Consider the following 19,282-nt stretch of genomic DNA (forward strand, 5'->3'; position numbering starts at 1 on the left):
TATTAATTATTTTTTTATATAAATTAAGTCATGAATAACGGTAAACTCATATTCTGCTTCCAGCAATGAATTCGGCTTGACAATAAAAACTATATTCACAAATACTTCTTATTAAATTGAGGCCAAAGAACTATATCCCACCTAAAGTATCCTCTTATCTCAGTTTTCATCCCTTAGTTTTGAAAATCTTATTTACTCATCCATGAACAGTTAAAGTTAACAAAGTCTTAATCCCTTAAAATTTTATTTCTTTTTTCCCACCGATGAACGATCAAAATTTATCCATCCATCAACGGTTAAAGTTAACAAAACCTTAACCCTTTAAAATTTTATTTCTTTTCCCCCCTCATAGGCTAAGTTTTAAAAAATAATATTTCTCTCTTAGGATTTGGTTTTCAAAACCTGAGGCCATCTTTAGTGCTTCTCCGACGACATCTCCTTTATCTTCCTTCGACAGTTGCTCTTTCACTATATTTTCTCCTATCAACAGTCTTAAACCCAATAGAAAATAATGTTTTGTCAGAAAAAATGAAACATCGTCTCCCAGATGAAGACGAGAGATCAGATGAGTTATTTTTAACATCAATCAAGGTTGTTTAAGCTTTCAAATGAGAAAAGGTTGGTTGTCGAGGAAAAGTATTTAAGATTTTTAAAATAAAAGAATAAAAAATTAAGGTCAGAGGATATTTGTGACAAAAAAAAGTCCTTTGGCTTTAAATTGAAGTGAAAAAGGAGAAAAGTTTTCCCCAAAAAGATGTTGAAACATGGGTCCAACTAGCCCCAAAAAATTCTGAATTTGCTTCGATTGGTCACGTTGACTTTAACTTTTGCATTTATTACTTCTGCCGCTTTCCATCCTTATTTTCTTCCTGGCTTGGCCCATCGTTTGGGCAAGAAAAAACTATAATAAGAAATGAGAATCAGAAGAAAGAAGTAGGCGAAATAAAGTAATAAACTAGACAGCCGAGTGAAACTGAACAAGACAAACAAGACAAACAAGCATAAAAAGAAAATTCCAAACAACTCTCTATCCATATACTAATTTTCTTCTGCTCTCTCCTAGCTAGTTGCTTCTTAGCATCTTCTTCTCTCCTTCCTCTGACCTCTCCACAAAACTGAACATATTGCACTTAAATAGAGTTGAGTTCAAGGGGAAAAGATCAGAGAGAGAGTTTCTTTTTATTGAATCTATCAATATGGGTATCTGCTATGGCACTCCTGTAAATAATCACAGCCACAGCCACAGCCATAGCCATAGCCATAGCCATAGCCCAGAAACCATCAAACCTTCAAGCCCAGGTACATATCTTCATATCAGATCCTAAAAGGTTTATAAACTAATCATCATGATCTTTTATATTTCGTTCGTTCTTATTCTGTGAACAAATTTTCGTCTGCAGATGTGAAACTTAGAGACAACAAACCAAATAAACCAGAAGAGAAAATTGTCATGGAAGACATGCCTTCAAGTGGAAAAATTGTGACTCCAAATATGAAAATGTTCACTTTAGCAGAGCTGAGAGCTGCCACGAAAAATTTTAGACCAGATACAATTCTGGGGGAAGGTGGGTTCGGCCGGGTTTTCAAAGGCTGGGTTGATGAGAAAACTTACGCGCCATCGAAGGTCGGAGTCGGCATGGCAGTTGCAGTGAAAAAATCAAACCCAGATAGCCTCCAAGGGTTGCAGGAATGGCAAGTAAGTTTTGTAGATTTACGTTACACGAAAATTGGAAATCGATCAATCAATGGTGCTATATTTTTCAAAGATTCAGCTTTGTCTGTGCATGAGATTGCGATATTTTTCAAATAATTTAGTGGGCTCCAACCCAACCATTTTGGTTTGGGTCAATTTAAATTGACTATTAAATTATTTAGTTTGAATTCATCATGCTTTATTCCTAACGGTATTGATAATTGATATCATATTATTTAATTTATTAATAAAATTATTTGTCTCATCCATTAATTATTTTTTAAATATATTTTAAACTAATTTAAAATTGATTCGAATAACTATAGTGGAAATAACCTCAAAGAAGCAGCTTGAATCCAGCCTATTAATATATTACAACCGGCCAAATCACACTTTCAGCTTTAAATGGTATATTTAAAGGCATATTTTGTTGGATTTGGTCACAAATCAATACCATATATTTGACCACCACAGACTTTTGTGACGTAAACGCTTACGCCACTATCATTTTTCCCACTATAACTACTTGCATTGGAAGAGACAAAGAAGTGTGCTCACTCTTTGCCACCCATGTTTGATCTAGGATTTCCGAGCTAAACCAAGTTTAAATATAAAATTGATTTGAGTTTAATTTAAATTTTAAATTTGATTTTGAATTTGTTTAAATTAATAAAATATATCGTAGAAAGTCATTGAAAAAAATAGTAGTATTACCAATAAAAAAAATAATTATAAAAATATCAACTATTTATGTTATTGGTAATATTTATAGACATTTTTATTGCTGTTTTTAGAATACGTTGACTAGGAACGGGAAGCTAAGACGACTTATAAGCTTTTCTTTCACTCATTAAGACACAAACACACATTATTACCATCATCGCAACCATCTTTGTAACTGATAGTCTCTCATCGTGAAAACAAATATGGGAGATTGAGATTTTATGATCTGGCTAGATTGTGGTCTGGTGCCATTGTCTAGGTTGCAATTGGTCAAATCTGGAAAGGAAAAAGGAGAAAGAGGTGGTAGAGGAAGGAGAATAAGAAGAGAAAGAAACAACGAGGGAGAAGAAAGAGAAGGTGAAAAATATAACAGCAAACAATATGTTAATTTAATTTTCCTCACCTATATCAAGGTCAGTTTTAGAAGGTGTTAGACTTTGGGTCTGACTTGGGGTGAGAAATGTTAATAACTCCATAAATAAACTATTTCTTCACTCCTTTTGTTTTTATTTGGGTCCAGAGAATAATTTTCTTCAGATAAGTCCAGTTGTAACAAAGAATCCCAATTTTGTGTGTGCAGGCAGAGGTGAAATTCTTAGGAAAATTTTCCCATCCGAATCTGGTTAAACTACTGGGTTACTGCTGGGAAGAAAGACAGTTTCTTCTCGTGTACGAATACATGCAGAAAGGAAGCTTAGAAAATCACCTTTTCAGTAGTAAGAAACCTGAAATCTTCTGTGATCATGCGAACCTTTTGCTTCTTCTATTATTTTTGCCAACTAGTTTAATCTGCATCAGTTGAAAAATTAGTAGTAATCTATGCCATGGCTATTCTTATTAACAGAGGGTGCTGAGCCTCTTCCATGGGACATTCGACTTAAAGTAGCAATCGGCGCTGCCAAAGGCCTCGCTTTCTTACACTCGGAGGAGGAGAGTGTCATTTACAGGGACTTCAAGGCCTCCAATATCTTGTTGGATGCGGTAAAGGACCACCTTCTTCTTTTGCTTTCTTTAGAGCACACTTCCGAAAGAACAATGATGTGTATACTTATAATTCGAGTATAATTATTTTATTTTTAATTATAAATCACATAATAAATTATTTTGCTTATTTACTAATAATAGTTTTATAATATGTTGCTCTTTTCAGGAATATAACGCTAAACTTTCGGACTTTGGACTTGCAAAATTTGGACCCATAGATGGGAACTCACACGTGACAACACGTGTTATGGGCACTTATGGTTATGCAGCTCCGGAATATATGGCAACTGGTATTACAAATTTTTTATATAATGTATAATAATATATACCTGGGTGATTTTTCTCATTTCTATTAAAGGCATGGAACTTCAATCGTTTTTTTTGTCAAATAGATTAAACTATTGAAATCACTAAATTTTTATATTTTTCTATTAAAAAGATTAAATTTTTAATATTTTCTGTAAAATGTGTTAAATTAATTATATTATTTTTAAAACAAAACAAATAATTTTAATTGTGTTAGTATGAAAATATTCAATAAAAATTTGCTCTCATCTATAAAAAAATTTAAAAGTTTAATTCATTTAATAGAAAAATCTAAAAATTTGGTTTTTTTAATAGGAAAATTTAAAAATTCAATTGTTTAAATTAAAAAAATAAAATAAAATTCACCCATTGAATAAAAGGAAAATATCATCGTTGAGTAACTCTATAATTTTTTTTATCGTAACGATTTGAATTAAAATTGGTTGCAGGACATTTATACGTTAGAAGTGACGTATATGGGTTCGGCGTCGTTTTGTTGGAAATGTTGACAGGATTACGGGCTCTTGACACGACTCGTCCCCCGGGCGAGAACAACTTGGTGGAGTATGCAAAGCCATATCTGTCGAACAAAAGAAAGCTGAAGAAGATTATGGACCGCAGGCTAGGGGAACAGTGCCCTGCAAAAGCCTCATTCCAGGCTGCTGAGCTTATATTAAAATGTCTAGAGTCCGACCCCAAAAGCCGCCCTTCCATGGACCAAGTCCTCGAAACTTTAGAAAAAATCAGTGCCATTGAGGCAGACCCTAAAACAATTAGTGCCAGAGCCAAACTCCATTTTTCTAAGCACCGAGAAGAGCGGTTGTCTTCTTCTTCTACTGCTTCTCATCAACATCATCAGCATGGCCATTATCGATCTCCCATTCATTCAATGCATGGTGAAAAAGGAACCAGAGCTCGCAGCAGTCACCGCTTGACAATTGCTCGGTGAGTTTAATAAGAATAGGTCCTGACATTTGAATGCATCAATTTCTATCATGTATAACATGTTCAAATTCGGTCACAGATCATATCTAATCTATGGAAGTCGAATGAATTTCGTATTGTATATTAAAATTTTAATTTTCAATGTTATATTATATTGTTTTTTAAGATAATTCTCTCTTAAAATAATTTGAATAAATAAATGATAATTATTATATTATTATCTTAAAAAATATCCTAAAATGTTTTGATACCCTTTTATAAAATTATGATTTCTTCAAAAAGATATATTTTTTTATGTTGAATTGTATGTTACATGTACCATATCATACCTATTTTTATGCATCTTAATATCCATATCGTGTTTCAACAACATCCACGTATAACCATGGCCCAATCAAGTTCAATCTCTGCCACAAATCAGGTTCAATCAAACTCTAATGCAAAGGCTGTACACTACGTATCTGTAAGTTTCTGGATCGCTTGGATTAGTTTCTAACGCTCCATTCTACCCGGCTTGAATTTTGAAACTTCAATAAAACAGCCCAATGGGCTCACCCGTGTTTTTCACTTCATTGGGCCTCCGTTGATTAAGCTAGGCCCAAATTTTAATTCAACTAAATAATCCTATATTCGTTGGGTCAAATTTGGTTTGTGTTGGCTTAGATTCGGCTTGAAAAGTCAAACTCAACCAGGGTAGTCCAAGCGTAAGATTGAGTCCAGCCAATTGAACTCAACCGCGTCCTCGATAGATTCATCTTCTTGTATGAGTATTTCCTAATAATTCTTCTTAGATAAAGTTGATAATTTTTAATACAATTTATTAACCTAATACAATACGATATGATATAAAAATTTTTGGATAAAATTAAGTTTTTTGATACAAAATTTATTTCAAATTAATCTGATACCATTCAAAATTAAATCAGATAGTATTAGAATTCACACGAAAGTAATACAATATGATCCGAATCGATTCAAATATTTTAAAGATTTGCTACTTTAATAGAAGTTGTTAAAGATAAATTATAGAAATGTTAAAATACAATATCAACAACAATTGAAATATTTATATATTGTATATTGTTGTATCTTTATATAAGTACTATTACTCATATTATTATTTATTTTAATTTAAATATTTTATTTTATTATTAAATAGTAATAATTTTATTTAATTAGTTAGAGTATAGACGTGTTTTAAATGTGTTACTCATATTATAATTATATGTTGTATTTTTATAAGGGAAATTATAAAAAATAGCCAAAATTTAGGGGGTCTAAGCAAAATTACCCAAAATATTTAGGTTTAAGCAAAAATGCCCATGTTTTGTGAAATGACGAAACTGCCCCATATATAAACATAGCAAATTTCCTTACTTCCCACGGTCAGTTCACTGTGCAAATTCAAAATTTCCCACTTTCCCACGGTCATCCCACGGTCAACCAAATTTTCGCCGATTTTCTTGCTTTCCGGCAACCGAAAATGACAAAGAAGGTTAGTATATCTCCCGTAATCTTGTTTGAATCAAGTTATTTCACATATGATTAAGATTTGATTGAGATTTTGAGGTTTAAAATTTTAGGGTTTCGACTTGAACAATGTTTAAAATGTTTTGATTCTTGGTTGTTTTTGTTGAATTGATTGAGGGGTTTTGTGTTATACAACGTGTAGATTTGATTTATGTAGAAATTGGAGGCTAAAACAACCAAATTTTTGGCTGAAAATGGCTGCAAAGGAGCTGCAGTTTGACCGTGGGAACAGTGTTTCCCACGGTCAAACAATTTCTCCCACGGTCAACAGACATTGACCGTGGGTTAGGGGGGTAAAATGGATTTTTTAAAATATTAGGGAGCCAACAAAAATTTCTTAGAACACAGTGGGTTTTTTGGAAATTTGTCATATAACAGCAGACTTGTTTACAATATAAAATATCCAAAAACCCCCTATATTTATCTAAATTTCCATTTAACCTCCATAGTGAGTGAGAGAGTTAAATAAATGAGGAGAAGGGTAATTTTGGTATTTTTTGCTTAGGAACAGTAAATTTGGGTATTTTTGCTTGGAAATAGTGATTTTGGGCATTTTTGCTTAATGGGAGGGTATTTTGGCTATTTTTTAAAATTTCCCTTTTTATAATAAGAATTTGAAATCTTTATATATTGTATATAATTGTATTATTATATAATTATAACTACTTATATTTTTTATTTTATTGTTAAGCAAATAAAATTTTGATTTGGTTGGTCAGATTATTGACACATTTTAAAAGTCTTATTATATAAATTTTTAGACAATTTGTTAATAAGACAAAATGTTATAATACATATTTTATTAATAATAGGGTTGACTAATTTGGCCAAGAAATTAAAATAATAAAAAAACCTTAAAGAGTAAAAATAATAAATAATTTTGATCAATTTGGATCAGATCAGGTCAATAAAAATATCAAAGGATTAGGTCTGGTTAGAGTTAAAAGTCTCTGATACGAAACATGAACTAACATAATATGAACATGAATACGATTCAATAACATAAATTGTCAGGTCTATTTTTAGGGACAGATTTAATCTAAGTTGACTCGACTCCTCAAGCTAGAGCTCTAATTTCACATTTCGACTCTAAATTAAGTTGTTTTTTAATTTAGTGATATTGTTTATTTGATAATAATAATATTTATTTTTCTAATAATACTATTTATCTTATTGATATACTTCAATTAATATTATACACTAACTTGAATGAATTTAAGTTTGAGTTGGATATTATAAAGTTGATTTAAACTCAAATCTATCATAAAATTCAGTTTAGATTGAATTCATATCTCTCTTTTTTCTCCTCCATCTTTTACAATTATTTTTTCCTTCTCCAATAACTCTATGAGGATTGTGAACTCCCTAGTAATTGGATAAGCCGAACTTGATTTTGAATTAATTATAATAAATTTAAACTAAATCTAAACTAGTTTTTATTCAAAATTTAATTTGATTTCAACCCATTTATTATGCCCAACTTAATCCAAGACTTTGTTTGGGCAGTGAAAGTTGACTTTTTATCGGAATCAAGGAGGCCTAGGTCGGACGCAGAACTAAGCCAGGCTCCTGTCACTTTTCCCACTCTCTGCCCTGAGCCCTCGCCTCAACCATTTGCCAACTCCATTAATTCCGTGGACTACTCACTGTGTGTCACACCCGCACAAGATATTCAACATCCAAATCTTTACGATATTTATGACGTTACAGCCAACTTGTTTAGCATGTTAGTTCTGTCACAAATTGTAGGTAGTTGCGAATTTATTGAGCTCACCGTCTCCTTGAGGGCTAAAGTTAGATTCGATACTAATTATTTGAAAATGAATTCGTGTTTAAATTAAATAAATTAAATTTAAATAAATGTTAGATTTATTTTTATAAAAAAAGTTTAATTTAAATTTATTTGGTTACTAAAATTTGAATTAATTTAAATTAAATTATTTTAAATTAAATTCAAATCTTAATTAATGTATCACAAATTAATCCTTTTATATAACTAATTTTTAATAAGATAGTATCCAGTTTTGTCAAAACTAAATTTTAACGGCTTGAGTTAATCAAGTATCTTTAGACCAAAAAAAAAAAAAAAGAGAGAGAAGGCCCAACGGGCTTTTCTCCACCAAAAGTTTAGTTTTTTTTTTTTAATTTTAACTTATTAACTTAGAAAATTTTCAAATATCTATCCGTAAATAATTAAAATTAATAAAACTAATTTAGTTTGAAAGGTAAAATAATTATTTATTCAGTAATATATTAAAAATAATTAAATATTATTTATTTTTTTTTTAGATTTAAAAAACTAATAATTTTTCTCATGATTAAACTTTAAAAAGTTACATTTTCTCTCTTAAGGTTTCAATTTTGTCCTTCATTCTCTACTGACCAGACTCCGATTGAGGTTGCCTTTATCCCTTCTTCTCCCTTTGCCACCGATGACAAACACTAACGATGAAGAAACGTCGATGCACAACGTAAAGCCGACAAAGTGAAAAAATCTATGTGTGTCTTTCATGGTTCACAAGAGCATTGGTGTTTCTTAATTTCAAAACTAAGTGGCTTAATTATTTGATATTTGTGTTCTTCAGTGCTTCCGTTATTCAGATTTAGTTAATGATCGACCATCTACTGCACAATTCAAGGAGAAACTTCCATGGTTCCTCAATGTTCTGCCCTCTTCTGATTGTGCTAAGGGTGGTCATGGTGCATACAGTAGCAGTGTGGAATTGAGAGGTTTGCAGGATGGATATTGCTTTCTTTCTTTTTTCTGAAACAAATCACAAGTCAGCACTTGACAGTTTCATTCTAACACATTATGTGCATGTGTGCACTATTACTTCAGTAGAATTTTCATATTTTCCCTCACAGGTTATGAAAGTGGCATTATCCAAGCTTCTTCATTCCGTACTTATCATACACCCCTCAACAAGCAGGTGGGATTATGTAAAAAATTTCTTATAATCAATGAAATTAAGTTTATTGTGTTGTTTTCCTTATATTGCAATGTACAGATACTCACCTTTCATTCAATTATAATTCCATTCAGGTTGATTATGTTAATTCCATGAGGGCTTCTCAGGAGTTCAGTGCAAGAATTTCTGATTTGTTGAATGTTATCAATGTCACTGCCTCAATAGTTTCACTTCTTGCATTTCCTTATAAAAAATTTTCAGATATATATTTTCTTGCTAGTACGCAAACAGTTGTCTCCTTAGGCAGCAGATGGAGATTGTTTCTCCTTATGGCTCAAAATTCTCTTGGTGCTGCTGGCAATAAGTTAAAATTGTTAAATCTGATTAAGCTGCATTTGACATGCTAACTTGAGCTGTTCAGGAAGGATTTTTGGTATTCTTGTGACCATTGCTTTGAATCTATTTTTCTTTTCTGGTGCAGATTGATATCTTTCCGTATTCGGTGTTTGATATGTTTTTTGAGCAATACCTCAATATATGGAGAGCAGCATTGATCAACCTTGCTATAGCTATCGGTTAGTATGCCGAGGAGTCCTGTGCTCGTTAACTAAAGTATAATGCATTTTTCTAGGAGCTTTGGTCTTTAATGTTTTGCTCTTATTTTTGTTCTTTGCTTTTAAGTTTGGAGTTTAGTGATCTTCATGGCAATGTTATGATCTCCTTTTCAAAAATGACCATATTTGGGCAGAGTGAATCGTAATAATTGGATTGCTACATGGAACACAGTCATGTTTCATTGCACAACATAATTCATATGTGCAAAACTGCTATAGAATTTGAAGTTATTTATTTTCTAGTAAAAACACTAATTTATTTTTTTTATTTTGGTGATTTTACCAGGTGCAGTATTTGTTGTTTGTGTAGTTATTACATGGAGGTAAGTTTTTAACATCAGGTCTTGCTTCCTTGAGAAAATGGAACTAGCAGGACACCCCGGTTCAGTTTTTACAAAATGAATTACTGTTGACTTTGTTGCCTCTTTGGTTTTTAAATGTAGCTTTTGGAGTTCAGCCATCCTTTTGCTGGTGTTGACGATGATTGTTGTGGATCTCATGGTACTTCTTTGTAACTCCATTCGTTTCAATTGTTGATATTATTTGATTGTCGATGAAACTTGTTTTCTCTAATGATATAATTTGACTGCCTATTTTACCTTTTTGATATGTGCTAACAGCATGATTTTCTGCAGGGTGATATGGCAATTTAAAGATCCAACTGAATGCAGTCTCTGTTGTTAATCTTGTTATGTCTGTGGGCATCGCTGTTGAGTTCTGTGTGCATATAACACATGCATTTTCAGTCAGTACCGCACCCTTCTCCATTTTATCTTATTAATTTACATCTTCTAACTTGATGGTGGGACAGATTTTTCTAACGCCACTATCATCAAAACTCCCAAAATTTGATATCTTCTAGGAATGCAATCAAGCTGAACTGAGTTTTATTAGGTATATGTCAAGCTTTAACTCAAGTTTGAGACTTGGAGATTTGAGCTCGAACTCAAGATAGAAATTGCTGACTCAAGTTTGATTCGAAAAATTATATTTGAACCCTGTAACATTTATATTTAATTACTTCCCTAGGTTCAAAGTAAAGGATTCTGGAACTAAATTTTAAGGGTGTAAGTGCAACATTTTAAATGTTTAGGGGTTTACACTATTATTTTGGATTGGAGTTGTGAGCTCACTAGTCAAGCAATAGTAAGCTCAAATTCAGTTCGAGAGCCAATTTTGAACTGCTTGAGCTCGACAATGATCAAACTTGACTCGTTTGCAGCCCTAATACCTTCTCATTTTAATTCTTGCTTTCAGTTTGCCATTTTGTTAATATTGGTTCTCAGAGCATTTCTTTTGCAGGTAAGCAGTGGAGACAAAAACCAGCGTATGAAAGAGGCTCTTGCTACAATGGGAGCTTCTGTCTTCAGGTTCTTTTCCTCTCTTCCTGAGAAAGCTATTAGAATAAATACTGTTCTTAATTGATTCTCTGAGATGGACTGTATTACTCTTCTGATTTGTCGGATTAAATTTGTGGTGCCAAACTATTTGGAGGTCTTTGATACCTAGTCACAAAATTGAGTCTTATCCCTGCTTAAATGTAACAAATTCTTTTTTTTCATCTCCACTTTTGCAGCGGAATCATGCTAACAAAGCTAGTTGGAGTAATTGTTCTTTGCTTCTCAAGGACAGAAGTCTTTGTGGTACCTGTTCCTCTATTTACTTTTGGAATAATGCTATAAGCATTAACAATGGGTACAAAAATTGATGTGTTATTATATGATTAAATGTTAATTCTCAGCTAGTGTTGTATCTGTGTTTGTATCCATTGTTAGTACATAATATATTATAGTTAATTTTCAGCTATAAGAACCAACATTCTCCAGTTGAGCTATATTTTCCCTTTAAATTTTGCAGGTTTATTTCTTTCAAATGTACTTGGCACTGGTACTGCTTGGTTTCTTGCACGGGCTTGTATTTTTACCTGTAAGTATTAATATTTAAGATACTTGAGTTGCTTAGGATGAGTAAATTTCATAAAATTTTTGCCTTCCAATTGAGAAAACAATTCTGGATCCTGGAAGAGTACGTTGAGTCAATAACTCCCCACTGCTTCGCTATTTGTAGGTTGTATTAAGCGTGTTCGGTCCGCCTTCAAGATGTGTACTTGTGGAGAAGCAAGAAGACAGACCATCAATTTCTGCACAGCAATAAGCAATCATCTGTTTGGTACATCAGATGAGGTTTCTTTATTTTTAATACGAGTAGTTTAAATTTCTGCAGTTCTGATAGTCATATTGCATGTACAACTAACGCCCCAAAATTACATTAAATAGCTTCGTGCATGTAAAGTGTTCATTCTTCAACGGAAAAAAAAAAAATGCTGGAGATGTTTGGATTAGAATAGGTTGACCTATGGGGAGTTTGCCTGTCAGGAGTTCAGTCATGTTAGAGCCGTCCACTTTGTATTTTATGGTTTTTGGAAACAAGAACAAACTTGAGATTAATCTGAATCTATAAGTAGAAACACACATTCGGTAAATAATTTTAGTTTGGATTCAATCCAAATTAGTTCCAACTCAAACGTATGTTCAGTTTGAACCCTGGCCAATGCTATCTCATTCTTTTATTCACATATCCTTGATCCTCATGTGGTCACTTCCTTCAATCCAAAATTATGAAACTCTAGGTTAAAGTTGTAGCACTCTGTAAAACACACTATACAAGAAACATGGTGCCCACAAAAAGGTTGGACCTTTTAAAAGTTGGCAGCCGAATATTATTTTACTGGAATTTGGCTCAATAGAGCTGGCATAAAACTTGAGCTCAACAAGGTTGGGCACTGTCGACTCAGGCTTAGGATAGTGGGCCAAAGTGAGGATAGAGTCAAACCCTAAATTATATATAGTCAAAGTTGAAATATAAGATTTCAAATGTGTAAATGTAAAATCTATTTTTCAAGGAATTATTGATATTATATTCAACCAGTTGGAGTTTGGTTCGACATGAATGACATGTAGCATGACTACTTGAGCCAAGCTTACAACCAATATTTATTAGATCAAAAGGTTACAGAATAAAATACTTTCTTTGGTATTGCATGGTAGACATTACCAAAGAATAAACCTCCTTTAAACAGCTTCCTTCATTCTCTGCAGATCGAACCGTCCAGGTGTCACCTCTAAAAGCTTGGCCTCACATTGAGACGAGATGCTATCTTCTGACCCAGTGATTTGTCCGCCTGTGATCATATCAGGTAAGAAAAAGTATTGCCAATCCATTCGGCAAACACATTTCAATTCCAGAAACATTTTCATCAAAATTTTATGACATTTAACATTATAAGTCAATATTTGAAAGGCATGGTAGTCTAACCTGACTCCAGTATGAGATCCATATGCTGCAGATCTCATGTGTGACACGTTTGTCCGATAAAGCATCAACCCATCGGCAAATGAACCGCTCTTGCCTGAAAATGATTAGATGAAAACAAAAATATGTTCAAATTGTACTATTATATGTGGTGGATTCAATCTAAGTCTGGAGTTGACTCAAACTCTATTCAAACTTATAAAGGCCAATTTGTAAATTTGAGTTTTAGTTTGAGTTTGTTTGAATGAATGCACAATATCTATGGGTTTGCCAAAGTGAACAATGATGTCAATAGAATATAGTCATTAGATGGACAAATAAGTTTATTTCGATCTTAACTGTTGAATTAAAACTTTATCTCGAAATTGACGTGTTCAAACTGAATGATAGATTTGAGCTGAATCAATTCAGATTAGATCTATCTTTAACTACTATAGGAATTGAATAACTATTTTTAATTTTAAGAATATAGTGAACACAAAACTTTACCTGTCTGGTGCCCAGGATCGGAATCTCTCTCCAGGTTGTTTGAAGTTGTTTTCCTTCGGGATTATGCACTAAATTGCCATATAATTCAACAAAGTTAGCTTTCAAAGGTATAATATCATGTTCATCTACCAATCTGACCATTCAATCAGCAACTCTATCAAGTTCAATAAACATTCCAATCTCATGAGAACGGCACTGAACAACCATGAGGCTAGCATTGGCAAACATATTAGACGGATCTAACTTCAAAACAAGAAAGAAGCCATAAAATTGACCTTCTCACGACTTCCAGTGCAGATGTTATGAGGAATAGGATATCTCTCAGCGTGATGAACAGGATCATACCTTGAAGGGAAATAATCAACCTAAAGGAAGAAGCATCGTATAACACCCGGTTAGAACAGAATCTTAGAATCTAACACTAGCAATTACATCTTAATATCTGATAAACATAACTCATATATTAAGCAAGCATCACTAGGGATGCAAATGAGGTTTTGTTGTTTGGATTGGTGAGCTTGCAAACTCATGACTCGGAATATAATATCAATAAACTTCTAAAAGTTTAAATTTATGTATTGATACTTTAAAATCTTATTTTTTGACTTAGAATACTGGGTGTTGATAGATATATAAGTTATGAGGTTTAATGCTAATTTATTATCAAATTGAACTTAAATCAATTGTTTATATCTTGAGCTAAAAACTTTCTAGCTTGGTGAACTCGAGCTTTAATTGAATGCAATTGAGTCTAGTTCGAACCAAACAATACTCAGCTTGACTCGATTGCAGCCCTAAGCATCACCATCTTAAGAAAGTATTCAATTGATAATTTTAATTATTTTCTGTAAAACTAAGTACCTCTTCATCCCTGTGCATGAAATTCATAAAACCGTCATAGTGATTGTTGTGATGAGCACACTTGGGAGAATTAACTGGAAGCTGCAGATAATTTGGTCCCAGGCGGTGCCTCTGAGTATCAGAGTATGAGAAAATTCTAGTTTGGAGCATCTTATCATCTGAATAGTAAACGCCAGGAACCACAATACCAGGACAGAATGCAAGCTGCTCATTTTCTGTAAAGAAGTTATCAATGTTCTTGTTCAAGACCAAGCGGCCAACGGGCTGCAGGGGAATGATATCCTCAGGCCATGTCTTGGTTACATCAAGTGGATCAAAGTCAAATTTGTCTTCATGATCTGGATTGATTATCTGAATGAAGAGTTTCCACTCAGGATAGTTTCCAGCTGCAATAGAGTCATAGAGATCCTGAGTAGCATGGCTGTGATTAGCTCCTCCAACCTTGATTGCTTCATCCTCCAGTAGACATTTGACTCCACAAGTGGGTTTCCAATGAAACTTCACATAGTGCGCTTCCCCAGCCTTATTGATCAAAGTGTAAGTGTTAACGCCTGCACCTTCCATGTGCCTATAATCTTGAGGTACACCCAGATCATCAAAGAGGAAGGTGAACATATGAAGACTTTCTGGGTGGTGGGAGAAGAAGTCAAGTATCCTCCAATTCTCTTGGATGTGTGACTTTGGGTTTGGTTTCAAAGAATGGATCATGTCTGGGAATTTTATTCCATCTCGAATGAAGAAGACAGGTAAGTTGTTTCCCACAAGATCAAAATTACCCTGAATTCACAAGAAAAAAGGTCAAAGTAAGATCATATGAACAAGTACACTGCCAACAACTAGAAGCTTACAACTTATAACCTTGGTATGTTAGTGATTTATCAAATAACAAATAAGAATGATGAGTGTATAAAAGCTTTAGAATTCTGATTACAAAACGAGGCTGAATCTTCTTGTTTTCCAGAATTCTCATTTTGTACTGAAAGGTTTTAGTATGAGTTTCATGATATCAAGGAAAGTAAAACAATGTGCACTAAAAATGATACTAAATTGTTTACTAAGAATGATGTGTCACTATGTGATTGAATATTTTTTTATCTCTAATTTAAAATTATTCAATCATATGGTGTTATGTCATTATTAATATACAAATTAATATTCATTGTAGTGTACATAGTTTAACTCAAATAGAAATATCTACAAAATATTTCAGAAAAAGCCAGATAAAGCTATAGGTACATGTACCCAAACACATTTATCCTATTAGCCAAGGCGTCATTGTCTCTATGATCCCTGGCGATGAACATATGCCATCACTCAACTATATGTTAGTGAAAAAAGACTCCTAAGAGAAATTCTCACCTCTCTGGTGTAAAACTTCACAGCAAATCCTCTTGGATCCCTCAGGGTTTCAGGGCTGCCACGCTCATGGATAACGGTGGAGAAGCGGACAATGACAGGTGTCTGAACCCCAGGGCTTCGAAGAAAATCAGCACAAGTGAGGTGAGATATATCATGGGTAACCTCAAAGAAACCTTTAGCACTAGCTCCCCTGGCATGGACAACACGTTCTGGAATCCGCTCCCTGTCAAAATTGGCGAGTTTCTCCACCAGATGGTAATCCTCAAGGAGGATTGGACCTGTCAATTTGAAGGAACTCTTATCTCTGAACTTTAAAGTTTTAAGCATATGCATAACAAGAAAAGAACTTTAATCATAGATATAAAATAACACACTCCCATGCCTGGCAATTTACAGCTATTATAAATGACTCCAACACAACATCCCTAAAGTTAATACAACTAAAGTTACATTTTAATATTGATTTTTAAACCAAAAACACCTTATCACTCTTTATATAATAAAGACTTTCATCAAATCAATTTTTGATCAAATGAAAAATCTTTGAAGATAAAAAAGATATAGGACGAGATGAAAAAAATATTGTTAGAAAAGAAACATTAAAAAATAGAATTACTACTATTGTGAATTAAAAGTAATATAAAAAAGATAAATATAACAATGAATTTTCATTGACTTGATTTATTCAAGCTAGTTAACTCAAACTTGAATTAGAACTATTCCATCTCGAGTTCAAACTAGTTCAAGCCAAACATCAAACTAAACCTAAGCCAGTTCCATTTGGATTCCCCTTTAATTACTGCATAAACAATAAAAGATGGTAACAACGAATCAACAACGACTAATATGATGGAAGGCTGAATACCTCTAGGTCCGACGGTCAATGAAGAGTTGTTGTTCCACACAGGAGCACCAGAATTGGTCGTAAAGTACAAGGAATTGCGAGCGCTTGAAGGAATGTGCTGTATGATCATAAAAATACCCAAAGGAAAGAGTCATAAATTGGAATGCCAGCATAAAAGTAGTGAAAAAAATTAATATTACTGACTTTAACCAAGCAAACTACAATCAAAACGAAAAGATTTTGACTTCTTTTTTTCTTTTTGCCTTGTTCCTATCTTTCTTCTAAATTTCATCTCAGTAATCCAATAGTGGAAAAGTAACTTTAAAAAGGGTAAATCATAAACTTCTAGTAGATGAATCTCTGTTTTGAAACTTGGACCAACCGGTTCAATTAGTTTGATTGGAATCAAGAGGTTAGTCTGAACCAAGTTTTAATATAGTTTTAGTCATTGGAACAAATCAATCCATAATTGAACCAAACAAATCATGTCAAGTCATGATTAGATAGTCAGATTAAAAATTTTATAATTATTAGGCTTAAGGACTATTTCCCACTCAAGGATTATTGTTTTTTCAAATATCCCCTTTAACTTTAAAAATCGTAAATATTTACTTATGAACAGTTAAATTTAACGGAACCTAAAACTCTTAAAATTTTATCTTATTTTTCCCCCATTTAACTTTAATAACTAAAAGTTTTTTCCCAATCTAAGTTTTAAAAAATAACAGTTTCTCCCAAAGATTTGGTTTTCAAATCTCTGATGTCGTTGCCAACCGTTTATCCCTCTCGAAGCTTTCTCTCTCTCCGATGGTCTCTTTTCACCTATTTGGACGTCCGATCAGTGTCGAATGAGGCTTAGAAGACGACGGGAGACGAAGAGCTTCGTCGAGGAAGACGAAACTCTTCGTCTTTTAGTTGAATGGGTGGAGAGAGACCGTCAAAGGGAGAGGAAGCTTCCAGAAGGATAGACGGCTGACAATATTGTCAGATTTGGTGTCGGAGATCTAAAAACCAAACCTTAGAAAGAAATTGCCATTTTTTAAAACTATGATTTGGTGAAAACTTTTAGTTTTTAAAGTTTAGGGGAGAAAAAAGAAATTATATTTTAGTTTATTTTTAATATTATAGATAAATTGACGATTTTACTTTTACTACTGTTAAATTTAATTGTTTATAAGAGGTTATTTAGGGTTTTCTAAAGTATCGCTATTTTAACTTTGAATACTCATGATAACTGTTTCATTGAATAGTCATGATAACTGAAACAAAACTCAAAAAGAAAACTACCTAAAACATAAACCGATTAAAAACAAAAGACATCAATCAATTACTCGATTCAAAAGTTATCAAAAACCGAAAGTAAGTGCATCGATCAGACACCGTAAATACGCAACCGAACCAAACAGTCAGTTAATTTCAAGACTCAAAGTTGAGATTATCATCAGATTTAACATGTTTAAGCTAAGAAGAAATAAGAAAGTACCTTGTAAGGATCCATAGAAATAGTGCGAGGTAGGAGAAGGAGTAGAGAAATGATGAGACGAAATCAGGGGAAGAGAATGTTGAAGGTGTGTGGCTGTGGCAATTAGAGCTGGACGTAGAATTCGGCATTATTTATAAATGCTTGTGGCTCGCGCTTCTATTTTTTGGCCAGCCTCAGTAGTCAGGAGTCAGGCCTCGGACGTTATCTTCGTAAAAGGAAAATCGATAATTAGACGACAAACGTCGGCGTTTTCATCTCATTTTTCCTTTCCAATTTCACTCATCGCCAGAAGAAATTTTATCATTTTCCCTTGAGGCTTCCATAAATAACAAATTTCCCCTAACATGAATTGGTCAATTAACAAGAATCCTAATGAAATTATTAACAAAGTGGAGATGATCATTTTCGAGACACAACTTGTTAATCTGACAAGATATATAAAAAATAAAAATCAATTTGAATTCTTTTTACACAAATTTTAATTTGGGTTGTGTTCAGATCAACTCATTTATAAATCATATCGCATATAGTCAATTTTTCACGAATCAAATATTTTATAAAAGAATTGACAAATTAATATATGAGTTTGTTAGTGATTCTCTTTACTACTTATTTGAATTTATTGTATTTTGTAACCTTTTTATTATTAACTTCTAAATAATGTAATGTTTTATTAGTGTGCTTTTTAATTCTCTTTGTTATATTTATATGTTTGTATTGAGTAATTTCATTTTAACAAAATATATTTGTTTTGTGTCACAGTTAAATAGGTTGAAATAGGTTGTGTTTTAACAAAATACAATTTGTTTCTTAAACAAATTAATTTAGGTTGTGTCAGATTATGTTTAGTTTGAATATTTTTTATATAATTTTAATTTAAATTGAATATGAATTAAAAATCGTTTGATCTGAAACATGAAAATGTATGACCCAAACACAAATATGACTCATTAGCACAAACTATCAACTCTAAAACAAAGGGATTAACTTGTTATTTTCTTTAAAAGGGGGAAAATTTGGTATTTAAGAAATTATGATGGGCAAATTTATTAAACTAGTAAACAATTTCTTTAGTTGACGAATTGTACATTCTGTCACAAATTGTAATAATCTAAAATTGTGTTCTGATTTCTAATTATGAGAAAGAAATTTAACACGAAAGGCAATTATCGTGAACAGAAGGCGCGATAAAAAGAAATATCGGGCAATATTTCGGGGTTTTGAAAGTTA

The 19,282-nt window shown here is 32.7% G+C and overlaps 3 protein-coding genes and 1 long non-coding RNA gene across 7 annotated transcripts; 3 read left to right on the top strand and 1 right to left on the bottom strand.

The window, feature by feature from the left end:
* The first annotated feature begins 1,057 nt into the window (after positions 1-1,057).
* LOC123203021 (probable serine/threonine-protein kinase PIX13) lies at positions 1,058-7,963 on the top strand. The gene is made up of 7 exons (XM_044619178.1): positions 1,058-1,299; positions 1,401-1,696; positions 2,997-3,132; positions 3,261-3,397; positions 3,567-3,690; positions 4,156-4,651; positions 7,688-7,963. The coding sequence occupies exons 1-7, from the start codon at positions 1,197-1,199 to the stop codon at positions 7,695-7,697; spliced, it is 1,302 nt and encodes a 433-aa protein (XP_044475113.1). The 5' UTR covers positions 1,058-1,196; the 3' UTR covers positions 7,698-7,963.
* A 699-nt stretch (positions 7,964-8,662) lies between these two features.
* On the top strand, positions 8,663-9,705 carry LOC123202603. Its single transcript, XR_006499019.1, has 3 exons — positions 8,663-8,911; positions 9,047-9,111; positions 9,225-9,705. It is a non-coding gene; the product is annotated as an uncharacterized LOC123202603 (long non-coding RNA).
* Positions 9,706-10,344: 639 nt separating this feature from the next.
* LOC123202647 (NPC intracellular cholesterol transporter 1-like) lies at positions 10,345-13,238 on the top strand. 4 transcript variants are annotated; one of them, XM_044618630.1, is made up of 7 exons: positions 10,345-10,449; positions 11,007-11,074; positions 11,281-11,347; positions 11,562-11,630; positions 11,772-11,887; positions 12,803-12,900; positions 13,051-13,238. In XM_044618630.1, the coding sequence occupies exons 1-5, from the start codon at positions 10,396-10,398 to the stop codon at positions 11,856-11,858; spliced, it is 345 nt and encodes a 114-aa protein (XP_044474565.1). In that variant the 5' UTR covers positions 10,345-10,395; the 3' UTR covers positions 11,859-11,887; positions 12,803-12,900; positions 13,051-13,238. The 4 variants fall into 4 exon arrangements, 3 of the variants coding, with proteins under 3 accessions (XP_044474565.1, XP_044474564.1, XP_044474563.1); XR_006499029.1 differs by lacking the exon at positions 10,345-10,449 and adding an exon at positions 10,820-10,918; XM_044618629.1 differs by lacking the exon at positions 10,345-10,449 and having other exon boundaries at positions 10,808-11,074; positions 11,772-11,873.
* On the bottom strand, positions 12,579-18,278 carry LOC123202646 (catalase isozyme 1-like). Its single transcript, XM_044618627.1, has 8 exons — positions 18,053-18,278; positions 16,591-16,687; positions 15,726-16,003; positions 14,367-15,143; positions 13,781-13,870; positions 13,506-13,573; positions 13,020-13,113; positions 12,579-12,885 (listed from the first exon to the last, which is right to left on the bottom strand). Exons 1-8 carry the CDS (start codon positions 18,065-18,067, stop codon positions 12,826-12,828), a joined length of 1,479 nt encoding a protein of 492 aa, XP_044474562.1. The 5' UTR covers positions 18,068-18,278; the 3' UTR covers positions 12,579-12,825.
* Between the last annotated feature and the right edge of the window lie 1,004 nt (positions 18,279-19,282).

The sequence above is a fragment of the Mangifera indica genome, chromosome 19, assembly GCF_011075055.1.
Source record: "Mangifera indica cultivar Alphonso chromosome 19, CATAS_Mindica_2.1, whole genome shotgun sequence".
Lineage (NCBI taxonomy): Eukaryota > Viridiplantae > Streptophyta > Magnoliopsida > Sapindales > Anacardiaceae > Mangifera > Mangifera indica.